A 21,751-nucleotide genomic window follows, 5' to 3' on the forward strand; every position below is an offset into this window, starting at 1 on the left:
TATGAAGATCATAAGCTTTAATTAATAAGAATCTTATCAATCACTTAAAAAAAGGCATGTTGTTTATTTAGGTACTATGCTGTGAATCCCTTCTCTTTGCTGATAACAGAAGCTGTAGGGAGAAAAAATACATACTAAGGGAGCTAAACAAAGAATCCATTTGCTAGCTAATCGAATTGGGTGAAGATCTAAAGATTAAATTGATCTTGCCTGACCTGTTCACTGTCATAAGTGACACATTTCTCTACAGTTATTTTCCTGCCATTTTCAGAGTAAAGACAAATTGTGTGCTGCCAAACCGTTTTATTACCCACATAAAATGTAAACCTTTATGTTTGTCAAGATTTACATGGTTAGCGGATTATCATAAATCACAATTAACAACAGCGTAGGAGATAAGGCTCATGACTTTTACACGTCGTTAATCACTTTATCTAAAACAGCACCCATCCAGGGCTTCAGTCAGCTTTATTTTTCTCCATAGTACTTACCACCAAACATTTTCTCTATTTTTTTGTCTCCAGAAAGTAAATGCTGTAAAGGCATTTTGTTTGTTTTGCCCAAACAACGGTATTAGTTGTGTTTCATTCATTTGTAAATATCCCTAGTTTAGTGCTTGGTAGAAAGTGAGCCTCAGCAAATATTTGTGTAATGGATAAAAGGAAGTAAACGAAAAACAAAACAAAACCTCTGTCGTGTAGCTGAGAAATGGTTTTGCACTTCACAAATTACGAGTAATGAAAACATCTTCACAGTTCTCAGGACAAGGTGAGAGGTGGAGGCTGTCGTTATTCACCCTACTCTACGTGTACATGTATGTATACAGTGAAGCTTGAAAATGTGCCGTGTGGAGGTCACAGAGCAGTGGTGGTACAAAACCTGCTAAAATCTGGCCCGATGACCTTGGGTGATTTAGACCCTTTCCTCGATTTCATTAGCCAATTTTAGGTGTCAGACCCAAGAAACCAATTTGCTCCCCTTCGAAACTACCACGTTTGGCACACTATTTATCTCGAAATACATTCTTGAGAAGGCGAAAAGGCGACATGAGGAAAGAACGGGCAAAGGAATAATTTTTAACTCTCACACTATTTTTCTTTTTTTTCAATATATGAAGTTTATTGCCAAATTGGTTTCCATACAACACCCAGTGCTCATTCCAAAAGGTGCCCTCCTCAATACCCATCACCCACCCTCCCCTCACACTATTCTTTTTCAATTTTTACGTAATTCTTGTGACTGCCGCTACTCAAAGTGTTGAGACAAAAACGTAGACTAGCTCCGCTACCCATAGCTGACACGACCAAAATGCTTTCGCTGCCCACACCCAAAATGGACGCTGACTATGACGCTCCTGGCAATTCTCTACTGGCCCCGCCCCTCTAGCCCGGAACCCCTCCTCCCTACCGTGCCCGCCCTTCCGTCAGAGATCTGCTCATGATTGGGTGTCCCTAGTGTTTGGCGATTCTCCGGATGTTGCGTCACGCAGGGAGTAGGGGAGACTGCGCGCTCACAGACAGTAAAGAGCGGGCGGAGGGCCAGGGAGGTGTGCGCGTTTGCGTATCGCCGGCCCGGAAGGGTAACTGCGCGGTTGAGGTGACCGGGGACTGAGGTATGGCCACTCCGGGCCGATTGTGGCACCGCAGATCCACTGTCATGATGGCTAGCTTCGCGGGGCCGCTGGGTGCATCCGAGGAGAGCTGAAGGCGGCGGCGCTGCTGGCTGCGTCACAGCCTGGCGGCGGCGGCGCGTTAGAGTCACCGTCCTGTGGGTGACCGGGTGAATGGGGGCGACGGCTGCAGGGCCTGAGATAGGCTGGCAGGGGCTCGCCCCCCGCTGCCCTCTTCTGCAGGGGCAGCGAGGTGCTGAATCACCCTGCGGCCGGGCCGCACAGCCACCGCTCTCTCAGATAAGGGGGTGCTTGATAAGGATTGTGCATGGACTCTGGGAGACTGGAGGCTTGCTGCCGAGTCTAGTCTAGAGAGCTGGTTGAACTTTCTCAGGGGACCAGGCGCTTGATTGCATCAATGCTTACGGGAGCGTTTGGGGTTTGGAGTCGGTGATAGCTTACCCATTTTATAGCTAACTCACAGGCGTCTCAGAGGGCAAAGTGTTTCGAGGCCATTTCTAGCATGTGGCAGAAGCAAGATTTCTACGTTGTTCTGTCACGCGACGTGGTGGCCACTCGGTTGGGCCTCTTTCCCAGTCCATGTGTCGATGGCTGAGGAGATAAACAGCAGCAACGTACTGAGATGATGTAACGACGTGAAAGTATTAGAAGGACTCGGTATTTTCCCAGTGTTGTACACCCTCTTATAGATTCAGTGGTGGACCTGGAAGTACACTCGGTTAAGTAAGTTTTAGCAAAGATTCTTAACTATTGGTGTGCTAGGTAAAACCTATTCCTGTGTCCCATTCCTAGAGATTGAATTATTAGGACCAGAGTTAAGACCCAGGATCTACGTTTTAAGACACATCCTAGGTGGTTTCAGCACCTTGGGTATTTTTATCACATTTTTGAAAGTACTATTTGGCGTGTTTAGCAAAAAATTCATAATGCGTCATTACTGTTGAGGTCTTGAAGCCTTACAGTGCAGTCTGACCTTGAAGAGTTATTCATCTCTTCCTTGGATGACGTTTTTGTTCTGCTCAAAAGTTGTACAGAGTCTTGTTTTAAATTTTCCCATCGAATTCTGGTGTAAATCTTAAAACCATATCTATAAAAGCCATCACACACCCTGTAATTGTCTTAAGAAATTAGCATTCACTTTGTATTACATACATAACTTCTACAGAGTTATACACCTTATTGTTCAACCTGGGATTTAATTCTGTTTTGGTGAACCGTCCCATACTGGATTCTGGGATAGATTTCTTGAAATAACGGGGAATAAACAGAGAATTCATCTTTATCATTTAAAAAGGTCACTTCCATTTTTCTCCTAAAACAGGATTGGTCCTTTCGTATCTCTGTATCTTCTGTGTTAATTCCCTCAATTAGTTAGTGGGTTATTTTTTGTCTGTGTCTAACTAGCATTTCAGATCTGCCTGGTAAACCTGGTGCACCACCATGCTGGCCGCAAGACTTGTGTGTCTCCGGACACTACCTTCCAGGGTTTTCCAACCAGCTTTCACCAAGGCCTCGCCTGTTGTGAAGAGTTCCATCATGAAGCATCAATGGCTCTTAACACCCAGCAGGGTAAAGATAATCTGAATGTTTTCATGTTGTGTCTCTGTGCACTAGGACCTTTTTTTTTCTTTTTTTTTTTTGGACAGAGTATGAAGTTCCCTATTTTACCATTAGTGATGCGCTGAAACAGCCCTGATAATGCCCCAAATCAGTTCTTTCTTCCCATTAGTTTTGTATCATTTTGTTCCTCCTTACCATGTATGAAAGAGCTCTTATAACTTTCTCTTACAGCTTTTGGAATTTCATTCAGAGAATTTACAGTGATTTGTGAGAGATTGAGAGCTCTTACGGCTCAAGAGATTGTGGAGCCTGTCGTAAAAAGCTGAAGAACCCAGGAATATTACCAGTTGGCCAGTAGCTAGAAATGTTACTAAAAATGTCATTTCAGCTTTTGATTAGAGAGTGGTAAAATCCATTAGGTTAGGGATGCCTGGGTGGCTCCATGGGTTAAGCGTCTGACTTCGGCTCAGGTCATGATCTCCTGGTTTGTGAGTTTGAGCCCTGCATCCAGCTCTGTGCTGACAGCTCAGAACCTGGAGCCTCTTCAGATTCTGTGTCCCTCTCTCTCTCTCTCTCTGCCCCTCCCCTGCTCGTGCTCTGTCTCTCTCTGTTTATCAATAATAAATAAACATTTTAAAAAATCCGTTAGGTTAGAGAGAAACCCGTTTTCTTTTATAATAGATTTATCGTTCATCGTTCACATTAGAAGTATAAGTTTTGAAATATGAGGTAGATAAGGAAATATATACAGGCTAAAAGAGACAGCTGTTTTCCTCTTGAGTTAACTGTTCCCTGTTGAAAACAGCTAAAATAGAGGTAGTAGTCATCCCGCCCTTTCTTTGGCTTTGTGTTCAGCAAAGATAACTTTCGTGAGCCCCATTCCCCAGATTTAGAAAAAATGCAGCTAATACATATTGAATGCAGATTTTTTAGCAGTTAGTCCTTGAAATATAATTCTAGAGATATAAATCTGTGGTTTTTTAAATAAACAATTATTCCGAAACTTTAAGAAATAAAGTTGTGAACTAAGGAGTTAAGTGAATCACTTCAAAGATAGACCATAGGTAAGGTCTACATTGAATTTTTTAGATTGGCTAACATACCTTTATAGTGAAAGTACATACATAGAAACGACCAAATTAGTATAGAGTTTTCTGATGCAATGAGATTTAATTTTATTTTACTGATAACATTCTGTTTTGGTGGGTGTGCTGTGTGTCTTTGTTTTCGTGTATATCAGGAATATGCCACCAAGACGAGAGTTGGGATCCGGCGTGGGAAAACTGTCCAAGAACTTAAGGAGGCAGCAGTGGAACCATCAATGGAAAAAATATTCAAAAGTAGGCAGTAGTCTTTAGTTTTTGAGCTGGAATATGTGAATACATTTTACATGCATGAACAGCTTCCTAAACATATGTACAAACTTACGTATATGAGCATTTCCTTGGAAGAAAGGCAATCCATCATTCTTCAGGATCTTGTGGCCCAGAAAAGATTAATATTTCACACTGGGTCCATTGGTTTCCATTCATATTTCTTCCAGAGAAAATGTTACTTTTACCATTTTTTGAAAAGGATTAGTAGTATGACATGATATAAAAACATACAATCTCTTGAGGAAGTTCATTTGAAGTTGCATAGAATCTTCATTCAAGCATATCGTGTTTGTGTATGTTTCAAGTCAAGAGAAAATCACTAAAACAGATACTAATAAAAACCTAAATATTCAAGAAGAGTCCTCTTAACTCGTTGTTCATATATGGCCTCCCTGGAAACCAGACCTAACAAAGGCAGTTTGGATTTCAGCTTTGCAAGTTTAACCAGATTGTTCATCTAGCCACGTATACTCAACACTATTGCTTGTTAACAACTTTACAGAATGTCAATATATTATAATGAGAAAGAGTTGTAATCAGTGTCCTTCAGGGCATTTCTTTCTGATAAGTAAGTTTGCCCTGAAAACCAAATTGTATGAATCCTACAGCTACAGCATAGTAATAATCTTAGCAAATTTATACTAAAGGGGGTAAGACGCTGTTTATGAATACTTCCAGCCAATTAGAGTTGATAAGCTGTTTGTTTCTCTTGCTCTTGTTTTAGAGCATCCTCTCCCTTGATTCCGCTGCATAAATATTGATTACACTTTTGGTTCCTTTTTCTTTCTCTTTGTAAAGCATCATCTTTGTTAATAGCACTTTAGACACAGCGTGATATGATTGTTAACATTTCTTTTTCATCTTTCTAAGAATATCTTGAGAACGTACCCCCGATTCTTAGGAATAAAACACTATTACAGAAGTATTCCCATGTCCACAGATATACTGCCTCCTTAAAGTTCATTGGAGTGAAATTAAAGGCCAGTCAAGTCTGATCCTTTCTGTATTATTATACTTAGTTTAACATTGTCCTTTTTCACTGGTGCCCTAATTTTAAGACCATTGCTATACCCCTATATATTCTAACTCTGGTTTTACAAAGGAGTATGGTATATAGTTTGATTTTCCTTGTATAAATATTAGAGAGAGCTTACCATCCCTTTTCAATTTAGTGAAGATATGACTGTATTAATGTGCATTTCCTTCTGTGCTCTGCAGTTGATCAGATGGGAAGATGGTTTATTGCTGGAGGGGCTGCTGTTGGTCTTGGAGCATTGTGCTACTATGGCTTGGGAATGTCTAATGAGATTGGAGCTATTGAAAAGGCTGTGTAAGTAAATGGTTCCCAAACATTTCTAATCTTAAAGATTCCACTTTGGTTTTCATCCTTCCCTTTTGCCACTTTTGGAATGTTTTATATCTAGTCTTCCAACTGTATAAAAATACACATGAATAAAAATGAAATCTTTTGGCATCTGTTCAAACTTAAGTAAAAATCTTTTACCAAGGTTATATGTGTTTAGGCAAGGAGAAAATGTGTTTTTTTGTAGATGTGCCAAGTGCTCATGTTTTATGTTTTTATTTTTTAAACTTTATTTTGAGAGAGGGAGAGAGTACAAGCTGGAAAAGGGCAGAAAGAGAGGGACAGAGAATTCCAGCCAGGCTCTACGCTGTCAGCACAGAGCCCAGTACTGGGCTCTATCTCACAAACCGTGAGATCATGACCTGAGCCGAAATCAAAAGTCAGATGCTTTTAACTGACTGAGCCACCCCAGTGCCCCAAAGTTCTTATGTTTTATATCATTTAATTTTTATGATAGCTCATAATGCATGCATCATTATTTCCATGATAAATGAAGTGAATACGATAGCAGTAAATTGATATTTCCTAAAGTTTCCCAGCAAATAAATAATTGAACCAAAATTTATATCCATGCTTTTATAAATGAACCATGTTGTGTTTCTTACAGAATTTGGCCCCAGTATGTGAAGGATAGAATTCATTCTACCTATATGTACTTAGCAGGAAGTATTGGTTTAACAGCTTTGTCCGCCCTGGCAGTGAGCAGAACTCCTGTGCTTATGAACTTCATGATGAGAGGCTCTTGGGTGGTAAGTCAGCTTGTTTTTGTTTTCCTTTTCCACTAAATACCAAAAGATTAGGCAAAAAATATTGGCCGGGGTGGGGGGGAGTGGATTAAATGGAAAGAATCCCTTACTATATTGACAGGTTGTTCAAATCTGAATTAATAGTGCAGCTGAGACAAAGTAGGAAGTACATTCTGAGATAAATCAGCTATTATTCTTAGTTGAGTGTATATTTAAATACTGGTAAAGGGGTTGAAAACCAAACATACAGGAATATCCTACTTACCTAGAAGCAGCTATCAAATAGCTTGTATTTTATAGCAATTTTATTAAAAAAAAAAAGACAGGGCAAATGCAAAGCCATCTTAGAAATCAGTGGAAAATATGTATTGCTAACATTCTGAACTTTCCTGACCCTGTGTAGGGTTTTACATTCAGTGAGTGTTTCTTGAGCATTTGTTAATTTTTCTGGATAAAAAAAATAGTGATTTCAAAAGTGGTAGCTATTTTTCTACTGTCTGGTTGAAGAGATGAACTTGAGTAAGTGGTAAAGGATGTGCAAGGAGAAGTAGAAAGTGTAAAATCAGTTGAAAGACTGTTTTTATCTTAGACTAGTAGGGAAGTTCCATGAAAGAGACGTTTATTTCACCAGAACTGTTGGAGGCTATCATTTTTTATGTTAGGAGAGAACAAAGGTAGTCTAGGTTTGCAGAACAGCTTGAGCAAAGGAGAAGAGGTAGTCATTAAAACCCGCAGAGTGCTCACTCTCTCTCTCTCTCAAATAAACAGACATTGGGGTGGAGGGCAACGCCTGGATGGCTCAGTCGGTTAAGTGTCTGACTCTTGGTATTGGCTGAGCTCGTGATCTCCTGATCTTGGGATTGAGCCCCCGCGTCAGAATCCCTTCTCTGCCCCTCACCCTTGTGCGCTCCCATGCTCGCGCGTGTGCGCGCGCGCTCTCTCTCTCTCTCTCTCTCTCTCTCTCCTCCAAATAACATTAGAAGAAAACATCAGAGTGGAGTTCGAGTATCTGAGGTCTAGAGTGTAAAGAAGACACAATCAGACAGTGTCTGGTTGCCACACTGAGGAGCGGGTCTAATCAGTGAGAAGCGGTTGCAGATACTGGAACAGCAGAAAATACGATTTGTCTTTGAGTTCTAAGAAGTCAAATGGAAGAGACAAGAAGCAAGTATACCAGCTGGGGCTTTTCAAGATCTGAGGTGGAGGATTATAAGAATGTGAGCTATGAGTTTGAGACTGGAAGGGAATGGGAGATGGGACCGTTTATATCATACAGATTTCCAAATCTGTACTTTCCAAAGAAGAACCATTTAGGGTAGTGTGGCCATTTGGACACTTCAGTATTCTTAGAATCTTACTTCTCAGATGGATGTCCTGAATCTCCTAGCCTAGAACTTCATGAAGGCACAGAATAAGCACGGTGCATTCTCACCAGGAATGTACATTTTAATCAGGCAAATAATTTAAAACAATGATTTTTAACAAAGCAACGTGGTTATAAGAGAAAAATTTAAGTATACAAAGAGTTTAGCCCCTAAAATAAGACTTCAAAGAAGTGTTTGTGCTTGGGCCATATTCTCAACTTACTTTCGGCATAAGATTACTCTTACCTGCTGTTAGAACTACTTAAATTAAAAAATTTGGAAAGCCAGGCAGGTGCTACAGAGAGGAAGATGAAGATTTTGGGGGGGGGGGGACAGACATACACACAAATAATGTCAAAGTTGACACCAAGTGATTTTGGAACAGAGGAGAGGCTTCTGACACTGCTCATGGCAGTCAGGGTACCTCCCAGAATAACTTCCCAGGGGACGAGATAATCCTTGAATAACTCAAATGAATTAGGCAGAATAAACAGAATTAAAGAGGCACGAAATGGGGTCATATTCGCATCCCTACTATTTCATTGTAGCTGGAGTGTAGAGTATGGAACGGTGAAAGGCAAAGAATGGAACTGGGTCATGAACATGAAGGACCTTAAAAGAAAAAGATACAGTTGTGATAAATACCCTGAAAGTGCCTTGCATTTGTATGAAGAAATGCATGAAGTGGATTTTAGTAATTATTTCTTCATTGGAAAGTGATCTAGTAGAACTCTGTGCTTTTTTCTGTTAATGAGTAAAGGCTTTCCCATTCTCAGCAAAAATAGCTGTTTTGTTTTTATCTGTACTTTACATCTGAGGTTGAACATTCACATGCCTGTGTTCAGATGGATAATGCAGAGGAGGGAGGCAGGCCTTAGGTCACACAAGGGATTAGTGACATCTAACCAAAAGCATTCACAATCTGTTGTTTTTTGAATAGTTGGGCTACCAGATATCTGCTGTTTTCTGTCCAAGAGTAGCAAATTTGCAGTTTCTGTTTCAGGTTTCCTAAAGGTTCATTACAGTCTTTCTCTATTATGTACATTTCTTTCTATATGCACAAGAAGTATTTAAGTGTCATAACAATGGAAATGTAAGATAAAAGGGACGGAGGACCAAGTCAGCTAGAAAACTAAGAGGATAGAGAAGTAGAATCTTATTCTCTTTTCCATGTGCTTCTGTTTTTTAGGTTTTTGTTAAGCAAATGATGGAGTTCAAGGCAGTGTGCTATGTATATATTCTAATTGGTGTATCATGATAAGTTTTTTTTAATGTAGTTTGCTATGCAAAAATAAATACAATTAATAATTATTTTGGGATTCTTAAAGAGGTTTTGTTAGGTCTCTGTCTAGGAAGAATACAATTTTTAAAAGGTCATGTTATCAATCAGAGCTCAACATACTCACTTGAAGAGTCTGCAAAACTTTGTGTGACAGTAGGGGACACTCTTGTCCCCTCCTAGATCAGTTTTCATTATCCTTAATTTTTTTTTTTAAATTTTTTAGTGTTCATTTATTTTTGAGGGAGAGTGAGAGAGAGCACAAGTGGGGGAGGGGCAGAGAGCAAGGGAGACACAGAATCTGAAGCAGGCTCTAGGCTCTAAGCTGTCAGCACAGAGCCTGACATGGGGCTCGAACACACGAACTGCAAGATCATGACCTGAGCTGCAAGATCATGGCCAAGTTGGATGGTTAGCCGACTGAGCCACTCAGGCGCCCTTATCCTTAATCTTCTTAAACAAAATTTATTGGAGGGACTAGCTTAACTTGGAACTTGAGGGTTTTCCCTTTGTTGTTGTATATAAGGATTGATTTTTCTCAGTAACGTGTGTTTCAGACAATTGGTGCAACCTTTGCAGCCATGATTGGAGCTGGAATGCTGGTACAGTCAATACCATATGACCAGAACCCAGGCCCAAAGCATCTTGCTTGGTTACTACATTCTGGTATGTTCTAACTTTAAATTTTTATTAAATAACCTTCATTACTGTCTTCTTTGGTGGTTCTTTACAATTGTGAATGACTTGTGCGTAATTTAATAAAGACTCATGTTTAGAAAACACTTATAGTTTTTTGTACGTAATAGTGGTTGTATTATAGCCAGATCTCTACTCTGAAAAAATAATTATTCAGATACTAAGACCATGGACATCCCAGTATTATACTTGGCCTCCTGTGACAGTCTAATACACGTAGAGATTTCCTTTATGTATTTTGCCTAATACTAGAAGCATTTCAAACTTGATACACATTACTTGAGAATTATTCTTGTGTATCTTTAGAAAAATTTTAAAATGAGGGTGGAGAAGGAAAGGAGGAGGTAAGTCACAAGAAAGAATAGGAGTACAGGATCTTGCAATGGAGCATTGGAAGAAAGAAAACAATAAGAAAGACCTTTGGAAGTGTACTTTGTCTCTGATACAGTTAACTGGGTCATTATTTAGATGGGTCTTAGCGCAAAGTTACCATGGACAGGGCAAAGGCTGTCCACTCCCTGGTATTGCAGAACAGTTTTAATATCCTTTTAGGTATATGTTGTGATATCTCCCTTAATTATGGAGACACAAATATTTTAAAGTTTAGATAAAGTGTTGCCATTATCTGTGGGTTGAATAAAGAACCAACTAGACCTAGAAGCAAAAGTGTGTCTTAGATAACGTGTTCTCTACCTCAAAACAAGACAGATTTTTTTCTATATATTTTTTTGAGTATAGGTGATAAACAATGTTACAGCGGCAAGTGTACAACATAGTGTTTCCAGTTCTGTATACATTATGCTATACGCCTCACAGTGCAGCTACCATCTGTCACTTTATAGCACTAATACAGTGTCACTGACTATATTCCCTATGCTGTGCCTTTTACTCCTGTGATTTACTCTGTAACAGGAAGCCTGTATCTCCCACTCCTTTCACCCATCTTGCCCATCCTCCCACCTCCCCTCTGGCAACAATCTGTTCTCTGTTTTTATGGATCTGTTTCTCCTTTTTATTTTTTTATTCACTTAAGAGAAGTTTTATGAGCATTTCCTTGAAACTTTCTTGGAAGCAGGCTCTGAAATGTTTCTTACGTGGGTTAGTAAATGGAAATTAGGTTTTTGGCACCCAGTGAGCCAGATTTCCAGTGCGAACTATGTCTTTCATATTATTATGTGCTGTTTTTGTTTTGGTAAACATGAGACTTCACATGACTTCACAATCTCAGTTTTCAACTCTCTTCCATTAGGCCTGAGGTTATTCAACCATAGATTTTGTCTATGGAGTTTTACAGGACAAAGTCCTTGTGATGGAGGGAGGTGGTCCAGTATTTTCTAGTATCAATAACCTGCTTAAAAAAAAATTTTATCCAAAATACAATATGTGTACTTCTAAAAATGTAACATCTCTTGAGTGCTATCTGTAAATATTTAAGGATTACTCAGCTTCGGGACAACTGCATATCACAGTAGTATACAGAGCTTTTTGTTTTTAAGTATGAAGTGTATATCCTTTCATTAAAACACCAAAATCCTCACCATCTGAGTTTAGCATTTATGTTACAGTTACAATTCTCTGGATTATAGTATCTTGTCCAGTGAATGGACTTTTGCACCTGTTTCCATTTTAGACACTTGAGTTCCTTGAGAAAACTGGTTCAGTGTTTTTACCTCTGATAAGTAGTAAATATTTAGTGACTTATTGAATTAAAATAGTCATGTTGTTTCAATTTGAGCTTAGAATTAAGGGCTTTCTATCTGGGTTGCTTAGAAAACTCCTTTTAATCTGATACTGTAGTGTATAAATTACTTGAGGTATTTAATGTATTGGAGGGGACCCCCAACACTACCCATTTGTTCAGTATTTTTTTAGAAGGAGTCATAGGACTCAGCATATAGTTGTACTCAGAGCTAAGGACATCAAAAGGACACATGACAGAATCTGGAGAAATCCATCCACAGGCTTTCAGTGTGCTCCCTCCTTCCTTTGAGGGGACCTAGTAAGGATGTGTAAAGTGCAGTAACTTACAGTGTTTCTGCCCAGGGAAGCCCGTTAGAGACTTGGTACCCACGGGCTTTAATAAGGGCTAATCATGTAGGCACCCTCCTAACAACTATCAAAATACAGATTCCAGAAGGAAAACAGACTTTCAGCATAACTCTTAACTGTTTGCACAAGTAGTCTAACCCTGCCAGAGAATGATTTAAGTGCCAAGTTCTTAAATCCCAGCCAAGGACCAGCCCTGCAAGCAAGTCTTTGTAAAGATAACCTTAGGCCTGCTATGCTAAACCTTCCCTGCACAGCGTGAATGCCAATTTTTGCTTTATGCTTCATATATACCTACCTATTTTAAGCTATGCAGGCAGGCATTAGTATTCCTGTTTTGTGGATGAGGAAGCTAAGTTATGTGAGGTCAGTATGCCAGGAAGTGCTGTATTATTTCTTCAAGTCTAGCCCTGTATCCACTTTTTTTTTTTTTTAAGTGTATTTCTTTTGCAAGAGAGAGCATGAGCTGAGGAAGGCTAGAGAGAGGGGGAGAGAGAAAGGATCTGAAGCGGGCTCAGTGCTGATAGCAGAGAGCCCAATGTGGGGCTTGAACTCATAACCATGAGATGTTGACCTGAGCTGAAGTCAGATGCTTAACCAACTGAGCCACTCAGGCACCCATGTTCACTCTTTCATTCACTGGAATGATTGAGCTGAGAACTGAAGGAAGCTTAGGTGACCCAAGGGCACCCCCTCACAGTATTAAAGGGACATCAGAGTTGGCTTTTGACCAATATTACCATCCCAGTGCATTCCATTTTCATTTTTCATCCAGATGTTTAGCACTATGCAGATACAGCTGTGGTCTTCATCAGGACTAAGTGATACTATGCAGGAATTACTGAAATGATCATTGGAAAACTATTCTAATTGTGTTTTTCCCCCAGCTTTATCAGGATGTAATTACCACGTGATACTGTAAGTTTTCAGATGTACAACTGGTTGATTTATACATTTATATATTACGTAATGACTACCACCATAGCATTAGCTAACACCTCCATCCGTATTTACCATTTCTTTTTTGTGGTGAGTACATTTAAGATCTGGTCTCTTAGCAACATTCAAGCAGATGATACAGTGATAGCTGTAATCACCATGTGTATATTAGGTCCTCAGATTTGTTAATCTTACAACTGGAAGTTTGTACCCTTTTACCAGTATCACCCCATTTCCCCTACCCCATTACCCCTGGTAACCACCACTCTATGCTCTGTTTCTCTGAGTTTGACTTTTTTAGATTGCACATAGAAGTGAGATCATATGGTATTTGTTCTTCTCTTAGTTCACTTAGTATCATGCCCTCAGGGTCCATTCATGTTGTCAAAAATGGCAAGATCTCATTTTTTTTATGGCTGAATACTACTCCATTGTGTATATACACCACGTCATCCTTATCCATTCACCCATCAAAGGACAATTTGGTTTTTGTATCTTGGAGATTATAAGTAATGCTGCAGTGAACATGGGAGTACAGACATCTGTATAAGATCCTGGTTTCCTATCTTTTGGTTATAAACCCCGAAGTGGGATTGCTAAATCATATGGTAATTATCGTTTTAATTTTTTAAGGAACCTCCATACGACTGGCTGTACCAGTTTGGTGAATGTTAGTTTTTGTTCACAATAATAATGGTGAGCTATCTTTGTTAGTTTTGTAATTAATAATGTCCTTAAGCAGCAGACATCTATTACCATTTAAGATTTTTATGAGAAAGTATCATTGAAAAATCTCTGAATAAACTTAAAAGTTTTGCTAAAGCTACAGGGAGGCTGGGCCACAGCTCCCCACACCATCAGATAACCAGCCCTTAGAGAACAGGCTCACCAAAGAGCCAGACCGTGGGCAACAGACCTTTGGAGGGACCTCCCTAAAGCTGACAAAAAGTCCTGGAGGACCAGACCCCCAAAGGCCTCAAACTTAGGGGCTACTATTCTGAAAAGGCCAAGAATCAGGTGCCCACACTCTTTGAGGACCCAGATACTGAGGATAAGTCTCCCAGAGGGCTAGAACACAAAGAGCCTGATTGCCAAAGAGCTAGGCCACGAGAGTTGTATCTCTCAGAGGACCGTGGCATCTGGGATGAGACCTTGGCACGGCATGGTGGCCAGGATCTCTGGAAGACCAAGCCGCCAAGGGCCAGACCCCCCAGGGATAAAAGCTCCAGAGATAGAACCTCCAATGAACTTGTGGGAATGCAAACTGGTGCAGCCGCTCTAGAAAACAGTGTGGAGGTTCCTCAAAAAATTAAAAATAGATCTACCCTATGACCCAGCAATAGCACTGCTAGGAATTTACCCAAGGGATACAGGAGTGCTGATGCATAGGGGCACTTGTACCCCAATGTTTATAGCAGCACTTTCAACAATAGCCAAATTATGGAAAGAGCCTAAATGTCCATCAGCTGACAAATGGGTAAAGAAATTGTGGTTTATATACACAATGGAATACTACGTGGCAATGAGAAAGAATGAAATACGGCCCTTGGTAGCAACGTGGATGGAACTGGAGAGTGTGATGCTAAGTGAAATAAGCCATACAGAGAAAGACAGATACTGTATGTTTTCACTCTTAGGTGGATCCTGAGAAACTTAACAGAAGTCTATGGGGGAGGGGAAGAAAAAAAAAGAAAAGAGGTTGGAGAGGGAGAGAGCCAAAGCATAAGAGACTGTTAAAAACTGAGAACAAACTGAGGGTTGATGGGGGGTGGGAGGGAGGGGAGGGGGGGTGATGGGTATTGAGGAGGGCACCTTTTGGGATGAGCACTGGGTGTTGTATGGAAACCAATTTGACAGTAAATTTCATATTAAAAAAAAAAAAGAAGAAAGAAAAGAACCTCCAATGAACCTAACCATGCAGAATGACAAAACCAAAGAAGTGTATCATTGCCGTTGAGGCCACTCGAGAAACTGTCTTTGACAGGGTCAGCCCACACAGGAGAGGACCATTTGAGGGGCAGGCCATGGAAAACAGGACCACCAGGCTAGACCCTGGGGAGCCAGGGGAGGATTGGGCTCCACAAGGGGGTGCTGTGAAAGCGTGATGAGGGAGGCAGGGCCTCATTCTTGCTCCCTGGTACCAGCTCTACCTCCTGCTCCTGGCCCCCTCCTATTCCTGGCCATTGGTGGCTAATGGGGTCAAGAGAACCTGGAGCAGAGAGCTGGCACCAGTATAGGGAGGGGGGCGGGGGGAAGGACACTTTTTCATCCTCTGCCTGTGGCTTAATGCAAATTTTGGGACAGGGAGTTAGTTACCTGGGGCAAGTAAAGTGGGGAGCATGATGGAGAATAAAGGTTTTTTTTGTGGATTCTGCACAAAATTTGCTAAAAATTTTGCTGTCAGTTGCAAAACTGATGGGAATCCTAATAGAAATGTCATAGAGGAATTTTTATTCAGTATTTTTCTTACAGCAAAAGCTATTTTTAGTTGTTCATTATCATGTGATAATATCTTATTACTTGATCTAGAAATGTTACTTTCACAAAAGAGACACACTGTTAAAATTATAGGATGAAGATAGCTCCTATTCTGAGTTAAACTCTGCACATTTAATGTGTAAGAAGAGGGCAACTTGTTCTACTGAGCACTGAAATAATGCCTTATCTGAGATTTTTTTTTTTAATTAAGGTGTCCTTTTAACCTTTGCTGATTAAATTATTGGTGGCTTTCACTAATTTTCCTGAACTTGTTGATAAATATCTGACAACTAAAATTACTGTTTACAAACTGAGCTGACATTCCCTTCTACCCAAGGAAACAACAGTGTCTGTCCTTGAAGTTCCTGCATCTTAAGAGTAGCATCATATATGCGTTCTCTCATTTTACTTTGTTCCCTTTTGGCAGCAGCAGGTTTGACCTTGAGTTAGTCATTTTAAGCCTTTTTGTCTCAATTCTTACATATATATGAATTTTATGAAGAATACCAGTAGGCTCACACACAGATAATGAACCATGTAGAATTTGATGAAGTTATTAAAACGCCAAATTAATGTTTGTGTTTTTGAGTTGAGACTGTTTAACTAGGTATAGTGTTGTGATTTTGAATTTGGATAGCCACAAGTTTGGGGTGTGGGATTTGGGGGTAGTATCACCTAAATAAGGGAGAGATGTTGTAGTCCTGTTAACCATAAGGTACGTGATGTTCAGATGGTGTGTTAGTTACAAGTGGTGTTTTCTTTCTGGTTCTTACTTAGTCAATACTTAACTACTTGCTCTTTCTCCAGGTGTAATGGGTGCAGTGGTGGCTCCACTGACAATATTAGGGGGGCCTCTTCTCATCAGAGCTGCATGGTACACGGCAGGCATCGTGGGAGGCCTCTCCACTGTGGCCATGTGCGCACCTAGTGAGAAGTTTCTGAACATGGGAGCGCCCCTGGGAGTTGGCCTGGGTGTCGTCTTTGTGTCATCACTGGGTGAGCTACTGCGCTTTGACATTCACTTCTTGGTATCCGAAAACCATTGATGTACTCAGCTATCCTAATGGAGGGAACTTATTAAGAGTTATTAAAAATTTTTTTTTAATGTTTATTTATTTTTGAGAGAGAGAGAGAGAGCATGAACAGGGGAGGGGCAGAGAGAGAGAGGGAAACACGGTATCTGAAGCAGGCTCCAGGCTCTGAGCTATCATCACAGAACCTGACATGGGGCTCGAACTTGTCAACTGTGAGATCATAACCTGAGCCAAAGTCAGATGCTCAACTGACTGAGCCACACAGGTGCCCCAAGAGTTATTTTAAAAAGTTTAAAAGACAAACACTAATTAGACTGCATTTTCTTATTTGGCATCATGGTAAACTATTTTGGGTTTCACACAATACATCTAAAATGGGAAAGTTCGTCTGGAGAACATGCAAGAGCCTTTCTGTAATGTGGGCAAGTGACCCATTACAGGCATAAGTATCATGGGTTTGGACTGAATATGCATAAAATCACATGGTGCATATAGTCAGTCTTTTTCCTATCTGTGCAGTACACTAAAAGGTTTTTTTAAAGAAATGTTAATCATAAATCCAGTTAGAGAAGAGTCCTTTTTTCTTTTTTTCCTCCCAGGATCTATGTTTCTTCCACCCACCACTGTGGCTGGTGCCACTCTGTACTCAGTGGCAATTTATGGTGGATTAGTTCTTTTCAGCATGTTTCTTCTCTATGATACACAGAAAGTAATCAAGCGTGCAGAAATAGTGCCACCATATGGAGTCCAAAAATATGATCCCATCAATTCGTAAGTAGTCTTCATGTCTTGTCTCTGTTACACAGGACGTTTGTGTTATTATGGTCTGTTTTGTTTTATGGTCGTATTAGTTTCCTAGGGCTACCATAACAAATATTACAAACCGAATGGTTCAAACCATGGAAATTTACACTCTTGCAGTTCTAGAGGCTAGAAATCTGAAATCAAGGTGTCATCAGGGTTGATACCTTCTGAGGGCTCTAAGAGAATCCTCCCTGCCTCTCTTCTAGCTTCTTGTTTTGGCCAGCAATCCTTGACATTCCTTGTCTTATAGGTACATCACTTCAATCTCTCCCTCTGTCTTCACATGGCATTCTTCCCGTATGTCTCTGTCACCTCTTATAAGGACACCAGTCATTTTGGGTGGAGGCCCACCCCATTCCAGTATTAACCTCATCTTCCCTCCTATCTTGATTATATTTGCAAAGACCCTCTTCCCAAATAAGGCCACATTTACAGGTACAGGGATTAGGATGTCAACATATCTTGAATTCAACCCACAGTAATGGGTTTGTCAAATTTTACGATCTCTGTTGTTGTTTGATCTGTTGTATCTTTTTAGTAAGCTATGTATCCACAGAAAGAACATTTGATTATATTGTAACTAAGTTTAATTTAGATATTCAGTTAAGTCCAAATATTTACCTACTTTTGTTAACTAGCTTTGTGGTGCAGTTGTTATATAACAACACTTTTTTTCTCTTTTCTTGGCCTCTCCACCAAAGTAGGTTATTTTATTTAAACAATTTTGTTGGGTTTCATGTTTTCTATCACATTTTTACAAGTAATTTGTTTTTTGTTTCTTTGAAGCTAAAATTTAATGTTTTTTTTAAAAAATGCTGCTGTAACACAGATATATAACAGGTTTTGGTTGGTGGTGGGGGGTTTCCTTGAGGGGATATTATATTTAAAAATGCCAGACTTGTGTCTAACACATTTTTATGAAGGTGCTACTTTAGTTTTGTTTTAATTATTTCTTGGCCTATCTTACAGGGTGTTTCTGCAAGATACTACACTCATAAGAGAGGGTCAGAGGGTAGAATAATGATTTTTAAAACTGCCCTTTAACATTTCAAAGATTAATCTGCCAAGGAAAATCTTGACTGTTTTCAGAGCCTTCCTTAGTTGGCATCTTTTCTTTTTCTGATTTCCATGTCATATGCTGTACCTATGACAAATAGTATTGCTTTTCTTTTCTAGATTAAGAAATAGTTCTTTTAGAGTTATTAGAATTACATCATCTATAATAGGCTGTAATTTTCTTTTCCAGGATGCTGGGAATCTACATGGATACGTTAAATATATTTATGCGAGTTGCCAGTATTCTAGCAACTGGAAGCAACAGAAAGAAGTGAAGCAACTCAGCTTCTGACCTCTCCAGTACCTCGGATATCTTGTTTGTTTAATAGGGGCAGGTGTTCACGGAATAGTTTGTATAAGCAGCTTTCACTGATGTGTAGAAGATAAGACTTGTCAGCAGGTTTCAGATGTTTGGTGATTTGATGCTTCGGGTCTGCTTTCTCTTCTAAAGAATAAATTCAGTTGTTCTCTTCCAAATAAGCACACACATTTCCAGTTTCTCAAGTGTGAGTAATTCTAAAACGTTTTAATGAATGTGAAGACTAAGGTTTGTGTTGTGAGGATTTAACTGTTCTGTTTTAAAATTTATTTAAGTGAAAATTAGCAGATTTTGTTTTGCTGCATATTTTTTGAAATGCAGAAATATTAAGTAATGTCATAAGTGACGTAGAAGTTTGGTAAAGGGACCAGAGAGAAGCAAGGGATCACCGTCAGTCTTTCTTTGAATACTTAGCACTTGTGTCGGTGGTGAGCCAGTGAGAGGGGTCTGGCTCTTTGGAGACAAATTAATCATTGCCGTTTTCACATTCATCTTTTGAACTTAATCAAAAGCATTGACCATAAACAAAGACCTAGGTGATTCATTCTCCCAATGTTCCTTTCTTTCTCAGTGCTATCTTTACAATGTAGAAGTGATCGTGTTTGCCTTTTCATTGTTTGACATTGTTAGGACAGTTGAGAATTTTAATCATCTGGAGAATTCCTGACGTAGTTAAATATGTTTAAGTTTTACTTTTAAACCTTATGGAGCAAAATATCCTTAAAACTCTTCTCAGGATGAAACATTCAAAGCATGAAATCTGTTGCATTTTCAAATATACAAACACAGTATTCCTAATTGCTGAATTTTTTTTTGCATATTTATTGAAATGTTTAAGAGAATATATGCTTGCCTTTCTTCATCTCTTCAGGCTTTGAAGCTTTTATTAGAAAAGCCTGTTTGTGGCTTACACTTAAGATTATGAAAGCAGTTTTTCTCTCAGGACTTGGTTTCTTGCATTCCTCTCAGACTAAGCACTAAAAACACATAGCTAGTCTTTCTTCATGAACTATATCAATCAAAACTATAATGGGCAAAGTGCTTTGTTAGAGTTTCCCCCAGCAGACTTTTCCTTCTCTTCTGCATGGGCGATTACTTGACTGTTGTGATATTGGTAAGTTTTTTTGATACAGAAGAGTTATTTTTGGAAGTTCTTAATGAATGAAATAAGTGTGTATGATTATTGAGATGATTGGTGTTTTTGACAAATATTTATTACAGTAATCCAGAAGTAACTATTCTAACCACCTCAAATTACATAGAATGCTTATTTCTGAATTAATAAATGTTCCAGCCAGGTGGTGATTGGTCTGTAATTTTTCCAGCTGAACCATACGCATACTATTTGGATAGAGGGTTTGTTTCATGTGCTGTCTTACCCTAGTATGTAGAGTACAGGGTGATTATGACCACAACACTTACAGCCAGACTGCCTTTAATTGAACCCCACTTCTTCCACTTATTTCTTATGTGACCTTGGGCAAATTACTTAATCTCTCTGTGCCCATTTTTGAAGATGGTAACAGAGCCTCCCTCCTAGGATTGAGGTTCTGAAATGTGTGGGCATTTAGCTCTATAAATGCTTCAGCTGCGGGTTAGGGGGTCAGGGTGGGTGTTGTCTTGAGAAAAATCTTAAGTGCCAAATTCTGTTTTTTCCCTTCTCTACTTTAGTTCCTATACAATGTCAGTGTGGTCTTAAAGGTCTTGTCTTCAGTCACATTTTAGAATCCAAAGTTTATATCCCTATGTTACGGTGGTATCACATAAAACAAAATGCTGTAATTTCAACAATGGGTATCAGGCAGAAGTTTATTTAGAAAAATAAGGTATGTCTTTTTTTTTGTTTTTAGTTTATTTTTCAGTTTAGTTTATCACAGCACTTATTCTGACTTTGCTAAGACAAGGAAGACTGCAGTATAAAAAGTGAGTTATATAAAATGTGAATACTTACAAAATAAAATATTATAATAGATCTAAAGTGATTTAAAAAAAAAAAAATCACTAGTTTCTAGACTCCATTAACATGCCATCAAGGTCTTTACTTCACATTCCTAACAGGGAAGAGTGAAGACCTGCACATGGATAGGCTTTAGGAAAAAAAGAAAAATATCTGTTCTTTATGTTCTAAAACATCCCCTGAAGCGTTACAGGATAACCGAGATATATATTTAAAAAATAATCACACAGGTGGCACCTGGGTGTCTCAGTTAAGCATCTGACTCTTGATTTTGACTTAGATGATGATTTCACAGTGCGGGAGATAGCATGGAGCCTGCCTGGGATTCTCTCTGCCCCTCCCTGCTCCAAATAAATAAATATTAAAAATAATAATCACAAGGCACTTGGGTGACTCAAGTATGTTAGGCATCTGACTTCAGCTCTGGTCATGATCTCACAGTTTGTGAATTCAAGTCCCGCATCAGGTGGACTTGAGCCCTGCTTCGGATGAGCCCCGCTTCTGTGTCTGTCTCTCTCTGTCCGTTGTCACTTGTGCCCTCTCTCAAAAATCAAAAAATAAAGGCCCTTTTGGTTTTTTAGAATGGTATCCTAAACATTCAGTCAGAAAACAGGAGTGTGGTGGGGTACCTGGTTAGCTCAGTTGGTTGAGCATCCGACTCTTGATTTCAGCTCAGGTCACGATCTCACGGTTCATGGGCTTTCTACTGACAGCATGGAGCCTGCTTGGAATTCTCTGTCTGCCTCTCTCCCACTTGCGCGTACACTCACTCTCTTTCAAAATAAATTTTAAATAAAAACTTAAAAAAAAAAAAAGAAAGAAAAATCATACGTGTCAGGTACCATGGTGCCTGAACCCAGGGGAAACATGGTCCATTAGTGAACAAAGCTTTTTGTTTCTAAGGTGTGCCAGGAGGAAGTCTTCCAAGAGAAAACGATTGTTTCAGCACACAGTAAAGGGAGGGTGTTTGACACAGCCTGAGTATGATGGAGGAAGAGTAGGAAAGCAGGGAAGGATGGCAAGAAATGGCAGCTCCCTGGAAGCCTGATTTCCTGCTCACAACAGGTGTGTGTGTTCTGTGCCAGGACCTCGAACCCTTGAATG

At 39.6% G+C, this 21,751-nt stretch overlaps 1 protein-coding gene across 2 annotated transcripts; it reads left to right on the forward strand.

Moving 5' to 3' along the window:
- The first annotated feature begins 1,453 nt into the window (after window positions 1–1,453).
- GHITM (growth hormone inducible transmembrane protein) lies at window positions 1,454–19,995 on the forward strand. 2 transcript variants are annotated; one of them, XM_003994124.6, is made up of 9 exons: window positions 1,454–1,612; window positions 3,035–3,199; window positions 4,431–4,530; window positions 5,785–5,896; window positions 6,537–6,678; window positions 9,876–9,984; window positions 16,285–16,473; window positions 17,111–17,282; window positions 18,562–19,995. In XM_003994124.6, the coding sequence occupies exons 2-9, from the start codon at window positions 3,071–3,073 to the stop codon at window positions 18,644–18,646; spliced, it is 1,038 nt and encodes a 345-aa protein (XP_003994173.2). In that variant the 5' UTR covers window positions 1,454–1,612; window positions 3,035–3,070; the 3' UTR covers window positions 18,647–19,995. The 2 variants fall into 2 exon arrangements, with proteins under 2 accessions (XP_003994173.2, XP_019668962.2); XM_019813403.3 differs by lacking the exon at window positions 1,454–1,612 and adding an exon at window positions 1,779–2,353.
- Window positions 19,996–21,751: the final 1,756 nt, after the last annotated feature.

This window comes from Felis catus, chromosome D2, assembly GCF_018350175.1.
Source record: "Felis catus isolate Fca126 chromosome D2, F.catus_Fca126_mat1.0, whole genome shotgun sequence".
NCBI classification, from domain to species: domain Eukaryota; kingdom Metazoa; phylum Chordata; class Mammalia; order Carnivora; family Felidae; genus Felis; species Felis catus.